Source organism: Canariomyces notabilis (genome assembly GCF_033297395.1).
Source record: "Canariomyces notabilis strain CBS 508.74 unplaced genomic scaffold N656scaffold_16, whole genome shotgun sequence".
Classification (NCBI taxonomy): Eukaryota; Fungi; Ascomycota; class Sordariomycetes; order Sordariales; family Chaetomiaceae; genus Canariomyces; species Canariomyces notabilis.
Window position 1 is genome coordinate 564,228 of NW_027041838.1, and position 17,812 is coordinate 582,039.

A 17,812-nucleotide genomic window follows, 5' to 3' on the forward strand; every position below is an offset into this window, starting at 1 on the left:
AGCTGCTACGGTGCATCGGTTGGAATCATGTTAGACCCTGGGCCCCTCTCTCCTTCCTTCCATCTCTTCGATGAGTGAGCGCAATACCGAGCTTAGGCGTGTGACGTTAAACCCGGCGTGTTGGATCTCTTTCCTGTTTGGATCAGAACTTGTACCTGGAGGGAAGGCAAGGGGAACGCATCCTTAAGCCGAGTTCGTCTTGCAGCTTTTTGCTCATATAAGTCCACTCGCCTCGCCCTGGCTTTCCAGAGTCTTCACTTTTACACCAAACGTGCGACACATCCACACTAAAGGATCCCAGTCTGTCACCAAAGAGCGCAAAGCCTTCTCTCACCAACCGGGCACCACATCCACGCGCTTCGGTCCCTGTGAGCATGTCACCGTCGGCCATCTCGGATCCTGTGACGCCCTCAAACGGTTACGCTTCCCAAGGCGCAACCGACTACGCTGTCCAAAGGCCTGCTGCCAACTTTAACGGCTACGACCATATAACCTGGTGGGTTGGCAACGCCAAGCAGGCTGCCGGATACTACAACGCCTTCTTCGGATTCAAGACCATCGCCTACCGGGGCCTTGAGACCGGTAGTCGGTATTTTGCTTCCTACGTGATTGCTAAGGACGACATCCGCTTCGTCTTTACATCTCCCATCCGTTCAGAGAAGCACCTGCCAGCGGATGAGCCCATCTCGCCCGAGGACAGGCACCTGCTCCGTGAGATCCACGAGCACCTGGAGAAGCATGGCGACGCCGTCAAGGATGTTGCTTTTGAGGTAGACAATGTGGATGGTGTGTACGACAAGGCCGTCGCCAAGGGCGCCGACTCGGTGCAGCCGCCCATGACGACGGGCGACAAGGAGCACGGCCACGTGCGGACAGCCGTCATTCGCACCTACGGTGACACCACGCACACTCTCATCGCACGCCACAACTTCCGCGGCGCCTTTATGCCGGGTTTCCGCGCTGTCACGTCCTCCCCGGCCACCGTCACGCTGCCGGATGTGCCGCTCGCGCGCATCGACCACTGCGTCGGCAACCAGGATTGGAACGAAATGGTGTCCGCCTGCGCCTTTTACGAGCAGTGCCTGTCATTCCACCGCTTCTGGTCGGTCGACGACAGCCAGATCTGCACCGAGTTCTCAGCGCTGAGCAGCATCGTCATGGCGAGCCCCAACAACGTGGTCAAGATGCCCATCAACGAGCCCGCCCCGGGCAAGAAGAAGTCGCAAATCGAGGAGTACGTCCAGTTCAACTCGGGCCCGGGAGTGCAACACATCGCACTGCTCACCCCGGACATTGTCTCGGCCGTGGCCGCCCTGCGCGCGAGGGGCGTCGAGTTCATCGCCGTGCCCAAGACATACTACGACACGATGCGCATGCGCCTCAAGACGGAGCGACGCAACTGGGAGCTCAAGGAGGAGTTTGACGTCATTGAGCGGCTGAATATCCTTATCGACTATGACGAGCAGGGATACCTGCTGCAGCTATTCACCAAGCCCCTGATGGACCGGCCAACGGTGTTTATCGAGATCATCCAGCGGAATGAGTTTGACGGCTTTGGAGCAGGCAATTTCAAGAGCCTGTTTGAGGCGATTGAGCGGGAGCAAGCGGAGCGCGGGAATCTGTAATCTGATACTTCATTCCTTGAGGATGCAATCATGTGCCTAGTTATGATAGCTAGATCTCCATGTTCAAAACAACAAATATCTATTCATGGGGGTTCATTATGTATGAACCACCAGGTTATGCAAAAAGATTGCTTTTGCCAGATCCTGATAAGCCCCGTCAAAACGCCATAGCCATGAGCCCCTTTGCCGTCCCTCGCCGTCGTCAGAGGCGAACTTGGTATCTCAACTGTCCAACACCAGCCAAACGCCATCAACTTTGACCGTTCCTCTCTTTCACCGAGCTTATTATCACTCGCTCAGCCAAGGTCATGAGTCGACAGCCATCGCCTCCCCCGTGCCGTTATCAGGCTGGCCATTGGCTTCCCCATTCCGCTCTGCCGGTCCGCGCGTGTCGCTCTGACAGCCGGGACAGTTATGAATGATCTCGTGCGCAAACACGTCGCAGTCGATGCAGAAGTGATTCCCGCACACCTGGCACTTGTACCGCCCGCTCTCGCTGACCCCCTTGACGACAGCAGCAGCAGCACCATCTACCCCCCCCGCGCCCCCGCCCGCAGCCTCACCACCAGCAGCCCCTTTCTCCCCTTTCCCCCCAGCCTTCAGCCCCTTCCCAGCAGCACCACCAGTACTAGCAGCAGCCCCGCTCCCCGTCAAAAACCGCTGCGGAACCTCGGGAAACCGCACCAGGCAGGCAAAACAACAACTCCCCGCCCCCGCCGGCCCGCCAGCAGCTTTGACCCTGGCTGCCGCCTCGGCCCAGCCAACCTCAACCCACACGCGGAGCGGGAACAGGTGGTGGTAGGACCGCGCCAGGTGGGTGCTGAGGATCAGGGTCAGTCCGCACACGGGGCAGTCGGCGGGCAGGCGGCAGACCTTGGCGGCGCAGCGCGTGCAGGCATACCCCTCGCGCGAGGGCCGGTGGTGGCAGGCGCAGAGCGACACGCCGTCCTTGGCCGCCAGCGCGCGCGAGGGGAAGCCCATCATTAGCAGGGACGCGTTGGTCGCGGTCCCTGCTGACGTGTTTGTGGTTGTGGTCGGTGGTGGTGCGGGGGTGGGCGGTGGGGTGGTGGCGGCTAGGAACAGCTCGCGGAAATGCTGCTCGTGGAGGGCGACGGAGTAGTAGTTGGTAGCGTTGGCGGTGGTGCTGATGGGACCGGGTTGGTTGTTGGAAAAGGGGGCATTGGTGCGCGCACACAGCTCAGCGCAAATGGCCACCTGTGCAGCGAGGCCGACTATCGACACCCGGATGCGGTCGGTGATTAGGTTGGATATTGTGTCGTGGATGTCCCCCGGGTCGGAGGACAGGAGGGCGCCGTAAATAATCAGGACCTCGCGTGTGCCGTGGGAGGGCGTGTGGCTGAGGAGAAACGGGTTAGTTGGAAGCTGAGCTGCGAAGAGGCAAGGTATTCTGAGTACGTACAACAAGGCACCGCGGCACATTTCGAGTGCGTTCTGCAGACTAGGGTTGCCCTGTGGTTCCTGTTGTTCTGCCCATGTCCTTAGCCGCTCGATGTGCTCTGCTGGGTTGCCACTCATGTCGCTGATGCGGACGGCGATGCCGTCGCGCATGCCGACGATGCCCAGCTGGCTGATGGGGTTCTGCTCAAAGTACTCGCGCACAAAATCGACGGCATAGTTGAGGGCGAGGATGTAACGGTTCGGTAGCAGGTCCTTCTCGGCCATGGCGAAGCTCATGTCGAGCACGAGCATGAGGTGTCGGATGATGCCCCGCTGCAGCGGCGTGGTGTCTCGCATGACCCGGCGGCGCTTCTCGGCCTCTATCAGGGCTTCGATGGTGATAGCGCCATCTTCTGTCTCAACCACGTGCTCCCAGGACCGCTGGACGTCTTCCCACGCCGCCTTTGAGCGCGTGTTGCCTTTGGCTTTCCGGCCATCGCCTTTGGTCCCTGTGCCGGGGGCTGATTTGGATCGCGTGCCGTAGGAGCTGGCGTCGGCGCCTGATGTCACGCGGTGGCCGTCCAGATCGTCGTCTGAGAACTCGTCGACGTACTCGCCATCTGAGTCGGCCATCCTGGAGGGGCGCCTAATAATCCTTGTTTGATGGACGAAACGTTTGTTTGCTCGGACCGCGAGACTTCAACACGACTCAAACTGACAACTGAATATTCATCCCAAGAATCCTTCAACTTTCGCCTGAAAAGAATCGGAGGATAGGTATATGTGTGTTGAAATATGCCTTCGTGGAATTGTTGATGGCTAGGGCAGTATCTACATGTTGCAGCGCCTTCTTTCTCACAAGGCTGCCTAGCTACCACCCTGCGACTCTCCAGTTGGTTGATTTTGGTTGCGCGACAGCCTCGCAGAACAGCCGGTGCAGCAGGTGGGGCAGTCAGGGTTCAATGCCAAATCGCTGCCCACTGTGCCCAGGTGAGCTCACCCGTTTATCACAGTACTGTCTAGGTATAGTACATATTTGGGACCATTTTCCTCTTCCGTTCGCTGTGCGCGTAGGGTTGGACAGTGTATTATATGTACGGTACATACAACGTACATACATATCATTGCACTCCTGCCTCATCCTCAGCCCTTCACATCAAGAGTGCCAGCACAAGGCAGGTTGTTTGGAGACAAGGTGCTGTTGGGTGATGTATGTAAGGTATTGTACGCCTCGGGACTTGCTCCTATGTTGTCTACCGGGTCCGGTCCCTCCGGTCATCCAAGCTGCCAAAGCCCTCGGAACGAATTCCCTTCTCGACGAAGTGCCGTGGACACTACAGTAGCTAACTTTCCTCTAGTGTAAGCTAGTAGGTAATTATAGTTTATAGCATTGCCGCAATTCGGCTTGCGGTTGTGGTCCTAGGTAAGTCCTGTATGTATGTATTGTACAGTACAATACTTGTACATGAGTGTGTAATGGTAACCTCAAACCCATCGATTTGAAGGCATTGTTATCGACGGAATCCGTCAACTGTGCGGCAAGGCGAATCCATTGCGATCGCGATTCAATTGAAGCGTCCTCTCTTGCTCTTGACAATGAAATAGGCTGTGTTGGTGGCAGCAATCAACGATTGGGTGACTGGGTCAGACACCGCCAAGGGGTTCGGAATCTCTGTATGTATGTACATGTACTGTACACGTACATGGACAATGCACTACAGTATTCCAACCAATGAGGCCGGCATTTTCTTGCAGATTCTTGTACCCTGAAATGTAACCCTTGTTTGCCCTGATCGCCTCTGACGTAATTTCTTCCATCAGTCAAACCACCGAACGTGTCCAATACAAGGGATCTGCCTTGTTTGGGCAATGCCTTAGGAATTGCCAGAAAATTCCCATCTTCCCTCTCTCAGTCTCTTCACGGCTTCGGCGGCTGCGAAACCGCATCACCCGATTATTTCGGAATGCCCTATATCTTGGATCGATTATGGAACTTGGGTATTAGACTTTCAGCCGGGGTTGTTGCCATCATAGGAGGCCGTCCGAGAACCTGGAAGATTCAGGGTCCGGCTCCGAGTCCCCGACCCGAGTCCGTAACCGATCAGAGGACAAGGGAAATAACTTGGACAGCTAGCGAATCACCACGTCGTATCGAAAGCGGGCAGATTGTGGGGCAGTATGGGAATGGCACGCAAGTGGGTCTTTGGATGCACAAGATGGACGTTACAGCCTGCGGTGAGAGTTGTAAGGTAATGGTATCAGTACAAAGTACCTGAGGTGTAAATTTGTACAATACAAGTACTTTGTACAGTCCATACATACAAAATCCAATATTGGAACATCATGAGCCTCAAGGACCGATTCAGCTCTGCAAGCCGACGGGGCTGTGATTCCCAGAGCTTTGTATTGTAACCTGGGCCTGTAGTTTATGTACGAAGTACAAGTTCATCCCGCCCTGTTGTCCATCCTCCCATCTAAAAAAATTCGCATAGGGGACTTGGAAAATGCCCCCTGCAGGAGCGGCATCGCCGAGCGTACGCAACCCGCAGTATGCTAATGTTTTGTAGATGCCCGTTGCGACTTGCGACAGACTTTGTAGCGATGCCTGTAATTTACAGCCGGCCCCTTGCATTCAAGATGCTCCACGGAATGCTTACACAGTACAGGAATTCTGTACCGTAATGCATCAGGTATGTACGGATAGACGACAATACTAGTACCGAATTGAAGACAAAAAGGCATAGAGAATCCCGCTCACCTTGGTTGGTGCCTTCCACCACAGCATTGATCAAGTGAAAAGGGAACCCGATGTCCCCAGCAACTGCGATCCTTACTATTCACGGGGTACGATGGAGGGCCGATTCAGGGACCATCCTAAACAGTACGTTAGCGCTTTCTGACGATCTAGAAAATTGCCCTCGGATTTGGAAGATCAACCACGAAGCGTGCATATCAGACGGGATTGGGGGAAGGGCAGCAGGATATGTCGGCACAGGGTGGAACGAATGGAAGCGATCGGAAGCAGCGAAACTCGAGCCCCAAAGCAGACGGATAGTGTACGGAGTAGTAGTGTAGAACAGCTTTTAGGGGATGGTACGATTTGACGATTGGTACAACATTTCCGGTGTATGGTTCGTATTGTACCGTATATTTACCTCGTAACGTTACGCCTGCTTCCCTTTTCCTCACAACCCTGCATCAGGGGTCCAATGACGAGGTGAGTCTCAAGCTTCACCTTGGATGCGGTAAACCTGGCATGTTCACCAGCAACCAAAACCAAGCGGCAAGAAGGCCTGGGAAAATCGACAGAAGAAGACGCGTAAAGTAGTGTAGACGGAATCAACTATATAAAACTACACTGGTTTATGTAGGTAGGTCAGCAGTGCTCTTCAAGGCCTGGTAATCCATCCTTAGAGATTGGCGGCCGACTCTTGGCCTCACGTCTCAAATCGGCCGCACAGCGGGCGCATAACGTCATAGGCAAGAGAGTCACTTCCCTCTCCCGCCTCCCCTTTTCAAATCAGTTTGCCAACCCTTCTCTCCCTCGAACCTGCCTTCGTACCAACTAACCAACATTCCCCACGGCTGCCCACCGACTGACGCGCGCACTCACGTTATCCACCCAAAACCACGCACATCCATTAACCCCCAATAATACCTTGCCTCCTTCCAGGGAACCAAGGGGTTGCCTTCTTAGCTTGCACCGTCTCTTTACTGTGCTCAATCTGGCGACAATATTGCGCGTGTCAAGTCATGCCATCCCCGGCGAGCAGGCGATACACCCTTTTAATCTGAATATCCGTTCTCAGCGTCCTTTTGGATGATTTTCTTTTTGATTGCTTCCTCCCAAACAAAGCAACAAACAAACAGAAACAGAAACAGGAAAAGAGAAAAAGGAGACCGAAAAGGGGGAAAAACCGGCTCAGCATTGTGTGGTGGATGCGTGCTCGATCCCCGGACTTAGCCTGCGTGGCCGCGTGCAAACGACTTCACGAGGGAGTACAGCCCCATGAGGAACGGTCGTTCAGCTCTGCGAAGCATTACCAAGGTCCAGCAGCAATCATTCGTCGCCTAGCTTGATCAGGGTAGCTAAGACGCAGTCGGCAGATACTGAACCGCGCTGTGTGCCTCCGTCGTCGAGCTGAGAAGACCGTTGCTAACCATGTGGTGACTGCGTCTGGACCATCGTCGTTGACTGCAGTAGACGAACCAATGTCGGGCGGCACAGCGAGTACGGGCGCGCCACAGTCGCCCGACATCGCCGGCCCGCCTTCTCGGCCGCCTGAAAAAAGATCCGTCTCGTTCAAGGGCAACGCCGAACCAGACGCCAACTCAGCGTCGCCCGTCAAGGGTTTGGGCCCGCTACAGGGCGATGAGACTCCCCGAATCGAACCCCGCCTTGTAGCCGGCCAAAGCGGCCCTGAGAAACCCGCCGAACCGGACTTCAGGGATGCGCAACGGCAGTTGAACGAGTACCGCGAGACCCTGGCCCGCCAGATTGAACGGCGAGAGTTACCTGCAAGAGGAGGCCAACCCCCTGCACCCGAGCCGACGAGGGTCTCTCCCATCATGGAGGAGACTTCGCCTCCGTCGCAACCAGCGTCGTCCGAATCGGAACCAAAGTCCTCGGCCGGATCCGGGAATACCGTTCGAGGGTCAGCCACTACGCCTGGTGTGGCAGCTGGGACACCTTCGTACCCGTTCCCGCGCATGTCATCCCAGAGCTTTCTGCCTTCTTCGGTTCACCGTCCGTTCACCACCCTCTCCCCGACCGCGCCCCCTGAAAGAAATCGCCTGTCGTACGAATCCTTCAAGGGCCGTGACAGCGTCGTCTCGAACCCCTCCACGCCGGCCTCGGCTATGACCTTTTTGCCACCTGGATGCCGCGCTTCTGAGGCCGACTTGTGTAGTGACTATCCGAGCCCAAACCTGTACGAATTGTCCCTCATGCTCTCGGCCGAGCCAGGACTCGATCCGTGGTGGCATACCGTTGTGCAGATCATGGTCGAGGTATACAAGGCCGAGAGGGTGACGCTTGCGGTTCCTGCCGACTCGACAGATATCGAGAACGTCCCGTGGGGTCAGAAAGCTACTTACAACGCTCATCGCGAGGACAACCTGAGTCTTGGCTATCTAGCGCGAGGCTCAAGTCTCATTCCGAGCAGCACTGAAGTTTCTGATGATTTTTCTCAAGTTGCAGAGACGCCCAAACCAGAACCTGCGCGGCCCGCGCTGCAGAGTAGGCATTCCTTCACGTCATACGAAGAAAAAGTGGAGAGAAGGACGGCGAGGAACGAGCAAACACCCTACTCACTCCGTCGGCCTTATCAGCTGCCCAGGAGTAAATCCAGCTACCCTACTACAACGTTTAACCATGATACCGCTAGTGACGAGGACGACAATGCCACCAACCTAAACCGACAGGCCTTGGAGGAACACGATGCGTTGGAGGAACGTCGGGCCATTCCGAGCTGGGAGGTTCCGTTCACAGCGCCGAGGGAGGGTCATGGAAAAGTGCTGAATGTGCTCCAGGCACTTGACTACGAGGCCGACCCGCTGATTGACCACAACGGCGTTCTACGCATATTAGAGCGTGGCCGCGTGGTTGCACTAACCAGGACCTACCCCTATCTTGGCCAGTCTTCGACCGAGAGCAAGCCTTCCGAGGCTCGGTCTGGTGCTCCTACCGCCAAGTCGCCCGAGGGGCCGAGAAAGCGGTTGAGAAGATCGCGGGCGGATTCCTTGTCAAAGCTCTCTTCGCTACTCGGCAGCGCGACTCTTTCCCCCAGTGCTCACCGGGCTGCCAGGGGCCAAGCACAAGATAAGAAGGCGGGCCGGATGGAGGATGAGGCCCCCAAACCACCCAGTCCCCGGTACGAAGAGTACGAGCAAGCCCCACCCTCACCGTGGTCGCAATCGCCAGCCCCTTCTCCTGCCGTGCGTGCTGATTCCGCCGAAAATCCCTTTTTTACCGACGCTATGGTCGACGAGGAGTCATTTAACCCGGCCTCCGGCTCACAGGATTATTCAGCCATGCAGCCGCCTGAGGCCATAGGTGTTGACAATTCCTGGACGGTGCTACACATCCCTTTGACACATGTGCTCCTGTCAAAGCCGAATCCTACTTTCAAGCTCGATCATACTCTGATGGAGAAGAAGCTGTCGACGCGGGGCAAGGGCGGAGATGCTTCCAGTGTCACGAATCCGTCCCCAGAGCGCGCCGTCAAGGAGAAGCACGCGCCGATAGCCATTCTGTCAATACTAAGTCCCATCATTCCATATCCTTCCACCCTCCGCCACTCCTTGGAGCATCTCGCTCCCCATCTCGCCACCTCTTTCTCCCTTTGCCGTCACTACACCAATTTGGAAACCGAGTTGAACGGATTGCAGAAGCGAAGACCACAGACAGCAGGCTTTGGCGCTCTTGGACCTGACGGTCGCCCGCTGGCTGACCCCGCCGCGCTCGCTTCGCTGGGATATTTCCCTGCCGAAGAGGCCGCATCCAGGGATTCCTTGGCTGGTAGCATGACCAGCCCGAGTGATGTTTCTGGCCCTTCCCGCAGCGCTCTTGGCTCTCCGAGCGGGACACCTCACTGGGAGCAGCCTTCCCTCGGGTTCGTCATGGACAAGCGGACAACTACCAGCCCGGCCTTGATTAGCGGCGGCGATAGCTATTTCAGTTCCGTGCCGCAGAATGGGGCGGCCGGCGGTGGCCAGCGAGCGAGGAGGAACTCGCGAGACTTGTCCGCTGCTGGCGAGAAAAGGCTTTCGCTGCGTTTATCAGCGGGGAAGCCACTGCAGAAAATCGACACATCTTCACATAGCCCTGCCGCCGCCGAGCCCCAAAGCAGCACTGACTTGGGCGCTCAGGATTTGGAAGAGCTGCTCCCTAACAGTAGCCAGCAGAGACGCCCCGGGTCGAGGGAACAGAAAGACCAGGCAGTTGCCGAGAAGGGCGCTACTACGGTGTCTCAGACCGCTGGGAGCGAGGGCCAAAAGAAATCAACTGCTCCCCCATCTAACGCGGCTCGCCAACGTCATACGCAGCTACATTCATACGGCGCTGACTTTGCCTCCACGTTCCAGTCCCTACCCCCTAGCTCCACGATTAGCAGAGGCTCTCAACCCCTGCCGCCCTCGAGAACCGGATCGATTGCGACAGCTGAAATGACGCCACCCTCTGACAAACTTAAAGGACTCATCCTCGACTCATTACCAGCTCACGTCTTCGTCGCCCTTCCTCAGACTGGTGAAATTGTGTGGGTCAACAGCCGGTTTCTCACATATCGTGGACAAACATCAGGGGACCTCGCAGCTGACCCCTGGGGAAGCATTCATCCCGACGACAGGGAAGAATACCTTCGCGCCTGGAGCCAGTGCGTCAGGACCGGGGAGCAATTCTCCAGGACAGTGCGCATCAGGCGATTTGACGGAGCTTACAGGTGGTTCTATGCTCGTGCAGTTGCCTCCAAGGACAAAAGAGGTGTCATTCTGCAGTTCCTCGGCTCGTACATGGACATTCACGACCAGCACATTGCCGAGCTCAGGGCAGCGCGACAGGAAGAAATCGAGGCATCCGAGGCTAAACACCGCCTGCTCGCCAACTTGATACCGCAGATCATTTTCACTGCCACCGAGGACGAAGGCATCACCTTTGCAAACGAGCAGTGGCTATCGTACACGGGCCAAGGTTTCTCTGATGCTCTCGGGCTTGGCTTCATGGATTACGTTCATCCGGATGACCTGGCAAAGTGCCGTATCCCCGTTGACAGTCCTCCCAGCCCCGACCAGCAAGATGGCCCGAACCGCCACGGACACAGGCCTTCGGTTGACAACAAAGCCGGGAGACCTGCTGTCTCGCAAAACAGCAGCTTTGGCACCGACAGCGACACCGGCTCGACGAACGATCCTTTGACCGCGAATCTTACAGAGCTTGCTAAGAAGGGTGTGATTAAGGTCTCTAGAGACAGTAGCGGGCGGCTCTCGTACACGACTGAAATACGGCTGCGATCCAAGAGCGGCGAGTACCGATGGCATCTCATCCGGTGCGTCGAGATAGACAATGTCGACTTCGGCAACGGCGCCAGCTCGTATTTCGGATCTGCCACCGATATTAACGACCTGAAGCTGCTTGAGACCAAACTGAAAGAGGCCATGGACTCCAAGGGCCGCTTCCTCAGCAACATGTCACACGAGATACGGACACCGCTCATCGGCATTTCCGGCATGGTCAGCTTCCTGCAGGATACCACGCTCAACGAGGAGCAGCGAGACTACACAAACACAATCCAGACGAGCGCCAGCAGCCTGCTCATGATCATCAACGATATCCTCGACCTCTCCAAGGTGGACGCCGGCATGATGAAGTTGAGCTACGAGTGGTTCCACACACGCTCCCTCATCGAGGATGTAAATGAGCTCGTGTCTACCATGGCCATAGCCAAGCGCCTGGAGCTGAACTACGTGGTGGAGGAAGATGTGCCGGCGTGGGTCAAGGGTGACAGAGTCCGGATCCGCCAGGTGCTGCTCAACGTCATTGGCAACGCCATCAAATTCACAAACCAGGGCGAGGTATTCAGCAGGTGCAAGGTTATTACACCCAAGGACGTGGCACTCCGACCGGATGAAATCATGCTGGAGTTCTCCATTATCGACACGGGTAGAGGTTTCACCAAGGCAGAGGCCGAGCTGATCTTCAAACCGTTTAGCCAGATCGATGGGAGCAGTACCCGGCAGCATGGTGGCAGTGGGCTGGGCTTGGTCATTTCACGCCAGCTGGTCGAGCTCCACGGAGGTAAGATGGAAGGGACCGCTGTCCTGGGTAAAGGCTCGACATTCACCTTCACGGCCAAATTTGGCCTTCCAACAGTGCACGACCGCCCGGATGACTCGGCTGCTGCTCAGCCGACTCCTGGCTTGGTGCGAGAAACGCCTATTAGCCCCATGGAGTGTCCTCCTGTTCCTGGATACCATCCTGTGGCTTCCGAGAGTCCCTCAACCACGGACCATGAGTTCAGATCCCCAGCTACGCTCTCTAGCGTCAGCTCGGAGCAATCAGCCTCCTCCAGCCACACGCGCGCGACGGACCGATCGTCTGAGTCGACGGTGAGCGCCGGACTTGTCCGCTTCAGCCAGGCGGCGCGCGCAAGCGGACAAGACTTGTCTCAAATGAAGCTCGAGATGCGTCCCAACAAAATGTTGCCTGGGACGCTGCCCTCCAGCAGCAACGGACAGACTCCTACCCCGGTGCCCCCGCCCATGTACTCGATCCTAATCATCTGCCCACAAAAACACAGCCGGGAAGCCACAACCAAGCATATTGAGATGACTCTTCCCAAGCACATCCCCCATCAGATTACGGCCGTCGCCTCGGTGCAGGAAGCGAATGCCTACCTCGACGGCGAGGACGCCGTCCGCTTCACGCACATCGTCGTCAACCTCCCGTCCCCGGAGGAGATCATCAGCCTCATGGACAAGCTCATGACGAGTTACTCGACGACCGTGGGCAAGACGACGACGATGCTGATTCTGTCGGACTCGGTGCAGCGGCAGGCCGTGTCCAAGGCCGTGGCCGGCACGAAATACGAGGAGATACTCTCGGAGCACAAGGTCACGTACATTTACAAGCCCGTCAAGCCGTCGCGCTTCGCCGTCATATTTGACCCGGGCAAGGAGCGCGACCAGAGCATCGACCACAACCGGTCCACGGCCCAAAGGCTGGTCGAGGACCAGCGCCAGAGCTACGCCGACATGGAGAAGCGCCTCGCCGGCAAAGGATACAAGGTCCTTCTGGTCGAGGACAACCCCGTCAACCAGAAGGTCCTGCAAAAGTACCTGCGCAGAGTGGGCGTCGAGGTGGAGCTCGCGGCTGACGGGGTTGAGTGCACCGATATGGTCTTTGAGCGGGGGTGGGGGTATTACTCGTTAATCTTGGTATGCGCTTTCCTCTCGCTTTCGATTTCCTTTTTCTATCTCCTTTTTTCTCCCCTTTTTTTCCTTATTTTCCTTGCTGACTTCTGTTTCTCTCTCTTCCAGTGCGATCTCCACATGCCGCGCAAGGACGGCTACCAGGCCTGTCGAGAGATTAGGGCGTGGGAGGCTCAGGGAGGGTTCGGCTCCCTGCCCATCATCGCCCTCTCGGCCAACGTCATGTCGGACGTTCAGGAGAAGTGCGTCGAGGCGGGCTTCAACGATTACGTCACCAAGCCGGTCGACTTCATCGACCTGAGCAGGGCGCTATCAAAGTTTTTCTAAGGACAACGAACTTTGGGCGACCCCATGTTCTGGGTTGTTGTTGTATGAATTGTGATTTGTGAAGGGGAGGATTCAGTGCTTAATGAGAAAAAGGAGGCTGCAAAAAAGGCTGGATGTGGTACATAATACAGGCGCACATCGTGGCAGGATCTGATATTAATCACCGCAACGTAAACTTGGTAGATACTCCGCTTACCTAGTTACCCATTTACGATTCTTGCTTTGAGATGGCTGGATGGGAATCGCACAAGAACGGCGGATGGAGTCATTTTTGGAATGGACATTGAATTGCCCTTTCCTCCTCTCCTCTTCCCGCAACCCGTTTCTTTTGGCTTTAGCATGGTGTTCGTCACGACTACTGCCTGGTATCCCATTTTGACGTTATGGATTTTGTTTTGGGTGGCTTCCATTCCGCATATGTAGGCGTCTTGCGTTCTCGTGTCGTTTGCTTCTCTCTCTTGTCCTACATAGGTTCGTGGTCTCTCAACGGCAGGTTACCATCGCAATGTTTTCTTTTATCGTGTAATATCGTGTAAGATAGTCGGTTAGTTAGTCAGTCAGCCAGCTACCACTAAGGTGAACTGTTGGATACAAGGCACGAGGGCAGCATAGCATATCAGGATATCAAAGTCAACGGGAGCAGGAGAGGGATTGAATTGACATTTGTTAAGTTACATCTCATTTCCTCTCCAAGTCGGCAGCTGTACCAAGCCGCAACGACACCACAGAGATCACGATCTGTCCGTAAGTACCGTGTGATGCCTGACTGGACTTCGCTGGCTTACTGCCTTCCCCGGGGCTCGAACTCCCATGACACCCTCTCCTGTGATCACAAGCTTCAACCGACAGATGCACTACTGCCAGAAGCAAGAAGCCCATTGTATGTAGATGCTGAGATGCTGAGTTGGCATGGAAAGGGGGAGTGTGAGGAAGCACTAGCTGTCTCTTGTTACTCTTCATTGTCGAAGCTTCCTTGCTAAGCCAAGTACCACACTAACCCCCAACATAGAGTATAGTATTGGAATTTGGCCATCTACCACAGATGAGCATGGCCAAAAAAACTCAAGAGTCTAATCGATCTGCGAGCGAGAGCACGGAAGACGGAGGCAAAGTTTGCCGACTGCTTTCGCTGGATATGGTCATTTCGCGGTGATAAACGGGTGTGATTACATCAAAAAAAGGAGCACCTTTCTTACACAGACAGTCCTATACGGCCTGCAAGATGCAGTTGCCACGTCTCCATCTTCCCATCGGCTATCAAGAGTTTTTGGCGTAGTCCCCATCCATACAGATGCACATACGATCCGATTTGACATGCAGCTCTCGGGGCGCCCCGGCCGAAGGAGGAGCGCTTCTCGGTGGAACAACGAATAGACGAGGCCGATGACGTTACCAATGGCGGGAGTGGCAGCTATCCAAGACATTGATTGGGCCATTATAACTCTCTCAAACCGACTTTTAGGCCAGTTACGTTGCTGGGCTTTGGAGATTGAATACTGCCCTGGCGGATGATTCGTAGCCCAGATCAAGCGGCTCCCGATCCTGTCCGCTCAAGTGAATGAGATTGTCGGACAGGTCCGACTGCGACCATTGCATTCTTGAAATGCGGCTCACCCCGTATAAATTGTGTGTTGTGCAACCTCAAACTCCACTTTCGGCCTCTTCTTGACTGTCGTTTCGCGCGGGATGAGGAAGCACGATAGCTATGTATTGTACAATACGGCACCCTAGCTACGCGTAAGCGGTGAGAAGGCACGACCGAGGCATTGCCGCGACTGGTATGCATCCTTGTTTTTTTAATCTATACCGAGATCCATCAGAAACGTAGAACCCGATCGAAGGAAGCTCTTGGGCCACGCAGGTCTCTCCGACGGTGATCGCCACTCTTTCGCTCCGGCAGCCACCCGCCGCGGTGCACAGGACGCGTGTCAAGTATTGCCGTTGCGACGGTTTCCGCTAAATCCTGGAACTGCCGTACGCTTAGGAGACTAGACAAGTCAGCGCGCTGCGTAAATCGGGCTATGGTCGATTGACCGGGAGGCTGTCCAAGTTCGACAACGATAACCGTTGAACATCGCCGGAAACAATGGCATTCGGGTGCCCCCACCAGTGTTTCCTTGTCCTGCAGCCCGCCGTTTGTATCTTCCATTTGAGTCTGGTATGTATGTCCACACATACAGAACACCGGAAGCGCCAAGCCATAAAAACCAGCCAAGATGTCTTTGCGGGAGGGCTATCGCCATCGCCGTCGTCTTCCGTCGTCATGGCCCCCATCACTCTACCAATGAATTTGCAACATTCGTCGGTCTTTTCGAACAAGTCTGTTAATCCCGCGCCGCAGTCGGTTCCAGACATCTGAAATCTATGGTATCGGGAACAGACGTTAGCCCCTGAAGGAGAATGCAGTACATCTCAGAACTGATCAAGACACGGACCGTGCAACCGATGTAACATGAAATCGAGGGACGTGTGAATAAGACAACTTGAGTGGGTTTGCGGCTCGCAATATACTCAAAACTCGATAACAGGGGCTTTTTCTTACCTCACTCTCACCAACAGTCGACAGTCTCCCAAAATTGGGACACAGGAAACTTGGCAGCGGTTTTGGTACCCTGTTTTCCAACGAGTTAAAACAGCCTTGTAGCGGTGAAGGAGTCGCCCGATATCCTAGGTTCAAGAAGTGACTCTTGCATCCTCCCATGTCACATCCCGCAGGCAAGTAACCGTGAACACGAGGAGAGGTGGTTGCCAGGGCGGACAGCTTGGGGCGTAAGCCAAAGTCCATATGCAGTTCTCGGGCCTCTGGAACCAGTGGCGTTCAGCCTTGATCATCGACCATGACATCCATCGCCTGATTTATGCTGCATACGCGTCTCTGTTCATCGGAAATCCGACCGGCCGGCTGTTGTTTCTCTCCACCGGATGATATCTCACGCTCAGCTGATTCCGTGGGATTCTGACTATGTAGGCACCGCTGCGAGAGCCAGAAACCATTGCCAGAGCTTGTGGTAAAGTACATCCCATCGTCGGTGCCTGTATCCTGCTTCTTGAAAGGGCTGTACGAGGCACAGCCCCGTGTCCAACAAGCGCACCCGCAAGTAGGGATGGATCGTTCCACTGCGTCGGTGTTGTGTGCCACAATCGCGCACCCTGTGAGCCTCATCGGGGTCTGGGTCAGCTTAAGTCTTAATCGGACTCCAATCCTGTTCGAGGGCAAATGTGCCGCTGTAGGAGTTACGATACCCTTAGATCTCCAATCACTTTGACCTAGTATTGCGTCTCCAAATTGGCTCGACCCACCTGGCCAATGTTGCCAGTGAAAGACAATATCTCGCCGGCGGAATGATCTTCACCCTTCCTCCTTGGCTTGTCCTATTCCGTATTGTTGCCATTGGGCCGATGAAAGCAGAACCTGCACAGCCCAAAGGAACACGATAGCCGTATAACAAAGTATGTGACTCCGACAAGCCGGTTCGGGGAAGGACAGCCAAAGCTATGGTGAAGCTCGTTGAACCATGACACGTACTCAATACATATTCGACCGTCCCCGGTCTGCGAGATACTGGGGCTACTCGATGGGAGGTTTTTCGGGGGGGGGGGGGGGGGGGGGGAGGCCATCCGTCCGTGGCCGGCGCTCTCTCCGGGCTCGCTGTCCCGGGGCGCCAAGCGGCAAGTGTCTTCAATGTCGGCCCGTACAAGAGTCTGAGCTACTGCGTACAGGGGTGCGAAATCCGGCCAGAAACGGCGTGCATGTAGTGTGACATGGCTTCAAACGAGCCGTCCTCCTTCCGCGGTCGCAATATTACCAAGTAAGAGTTGGTAGTGTTTCAGATTGCTCTTCCATCAGTGACCCAGGTCGAAGCAAGGGTCCTGAGCCGGCGTGGAAGCGCCACATGTACAGATTCCCACGCGGAGTCCAGAAAAGGGTGCTGACCGAGGCTACGGTGCACTGAGTAACGGCCAAGATGATTGCGCGAGGCCCCAAGGTCTACCGGGCTGCCAGGATATCATTTCCATGTCCTTCAATAACTGACCGTACGTGTTGCGTGTCCTTTAGACATAAAGACGTAACTATAACGAATAGATCAGCCTACTCATTTGTAGTTTCTCACTGACCCCCAGCGGTGGATCGGCAATTGGGGGGCCAACTTTTCTCTTGTCGCGCTGTTATTCCAGAGAATCTTGACAAAAATCTGTCAAGGGCAGGTTTATGTAGACTCTTGGGTACAGAGGCGTGGAGATGGCGCGTGAAGGTACTGTTTGACCGCAAAAGACGGACGACCGCGGGCCTGACATGCCTTCATTTGCGTCTTAAGCAACGCAATAAACTTCTCGCGCCCATTTTCTGCCTTGGACAGAGTGCGCATGCTCAAAATATCCCGACCGAGTAACAACGCAGTTTCGTTTGGGTATAGCCGTAGCGCTTGTGACGATGGTGCCCTGCGAGTTGAAGTAGTCTGTTTTACTCGGCAGCTGAAGTCTGCTTCAGTCTTCATGCCTCGGAGGGGTGTCCGAAGATGAAGTAGCTTCCGTCC

General features: G+C 55.5%; 6 protein-coding genes across 6 annotated transcripts; 4 read left to right on the forward strand and 2 right to left on the reverse strand.

The window, feature by feature from the left end:
• Positions 1–374: 374 nt before the first annotated feature.
• Positions 375–1,625, forward strand: N656DRAFT_712667 (4-hydroxyphenylpyruvate dioxygenase; the record flags this gene model as incomplete). Its single annotated transcript, XM_064811836.1, has 1 exon — positions 375–1,625. One exon carries the CDS (start codon positions 375–377, stop codon positions 1,623–1,625), a length of 1,251 nt encoding a protein of 416 aa, XP_064668796.1.
• A 336-nt stretch (positions 1,626–1,961) lies between these two features.
• Positions 1,962–4,019, reverse strand: N656DRAFT_734694 (TFIIH basal transcription factor complex, subunit SSL1; the record flags this gene model as incomplete). Its single annotated transcript, XM_064812702.1, has 2 exons — positions 3,046–4,019; positions 1,962–2,982 (listed from the first exon to the last, which is right to left on the reverse strand). Coding segments are annotated over exons 1-2 (1,632 nt in total), but the record flags the coding sequence as incomplete, so codon positions are not given.
• Positions 4,020–7,235: 3,216 nt separating this feature from the next.
• Positions 7,236–13,277, forward strand: N656DRAFT_712592 (uncharacterized protein; the record flags this gene model as incomplete). Its single annotated transcript, XM_064811830.1, has 2 exons — positions 7,236–12,956; positions 13,059–13,277. 2 exons carry the CDS (start codon positions 7,236–7,238, stop codon positions 13,275–13,277), a joined length of 5,940 nt encoding a protein of 1,979 aa, XP_064668798.1.
• A 634-nt stretch (positions 13,278–13,911) lies between these two features.
• N656DRAFT_781061 (uncharacterized protein) lies at positions 13,912–14,610 on the reverse strand. The gene has a single exon (XM_064815509.1). It carries the CDS (start codon positions 14,235–14,237, stop codon positions 13,956–13,958), a length of 282 nt encoding a protein of 93 aa, XP_064668799.1. The 5' UTR covers positions 14,238–14,610; the 3' UTR covers positions 13,912–13,955.
• Positions 14,611–15,017: 407 nt separating this feature from the next.
• N656DRAFT_781064 (uncharacterized protein) lies at positions 15,018–15,657 on the forward strand. Its single transcript, XM_064815510.1, has one exon. It carries the CDS (start codon positions 15,364–15,366, stop codon positions 15,634–15,636), a length of 273 nt encoding a protein of 90 aa, XP_064668800.1. The 5' UTR covers positions 15,018–15,363; the 3' UTR covers positions 15,637–15,657.
• A 697-nt stretch (positions 15,658–16,354) lies between these two features.
• Positions 16,355–16,561, forward strand: N656DRAFT_781065 (uncharacterized protein). Its single transcript, XM_064815511.1, has one exon. It carries the CDS (start codon positions 16,382–16,384, stop codon positions 16,541–16,543), a length of 162 nt encoding a protein of 53 aa, XP_064668801.1. The 5' UTR covers positions 16,355–16,381; the 3' UTR covers positions 16,544–16,561.
• The last annotated feature ends 1,251 nt before the right edge of the window (positions 16,562–17,812 follow it).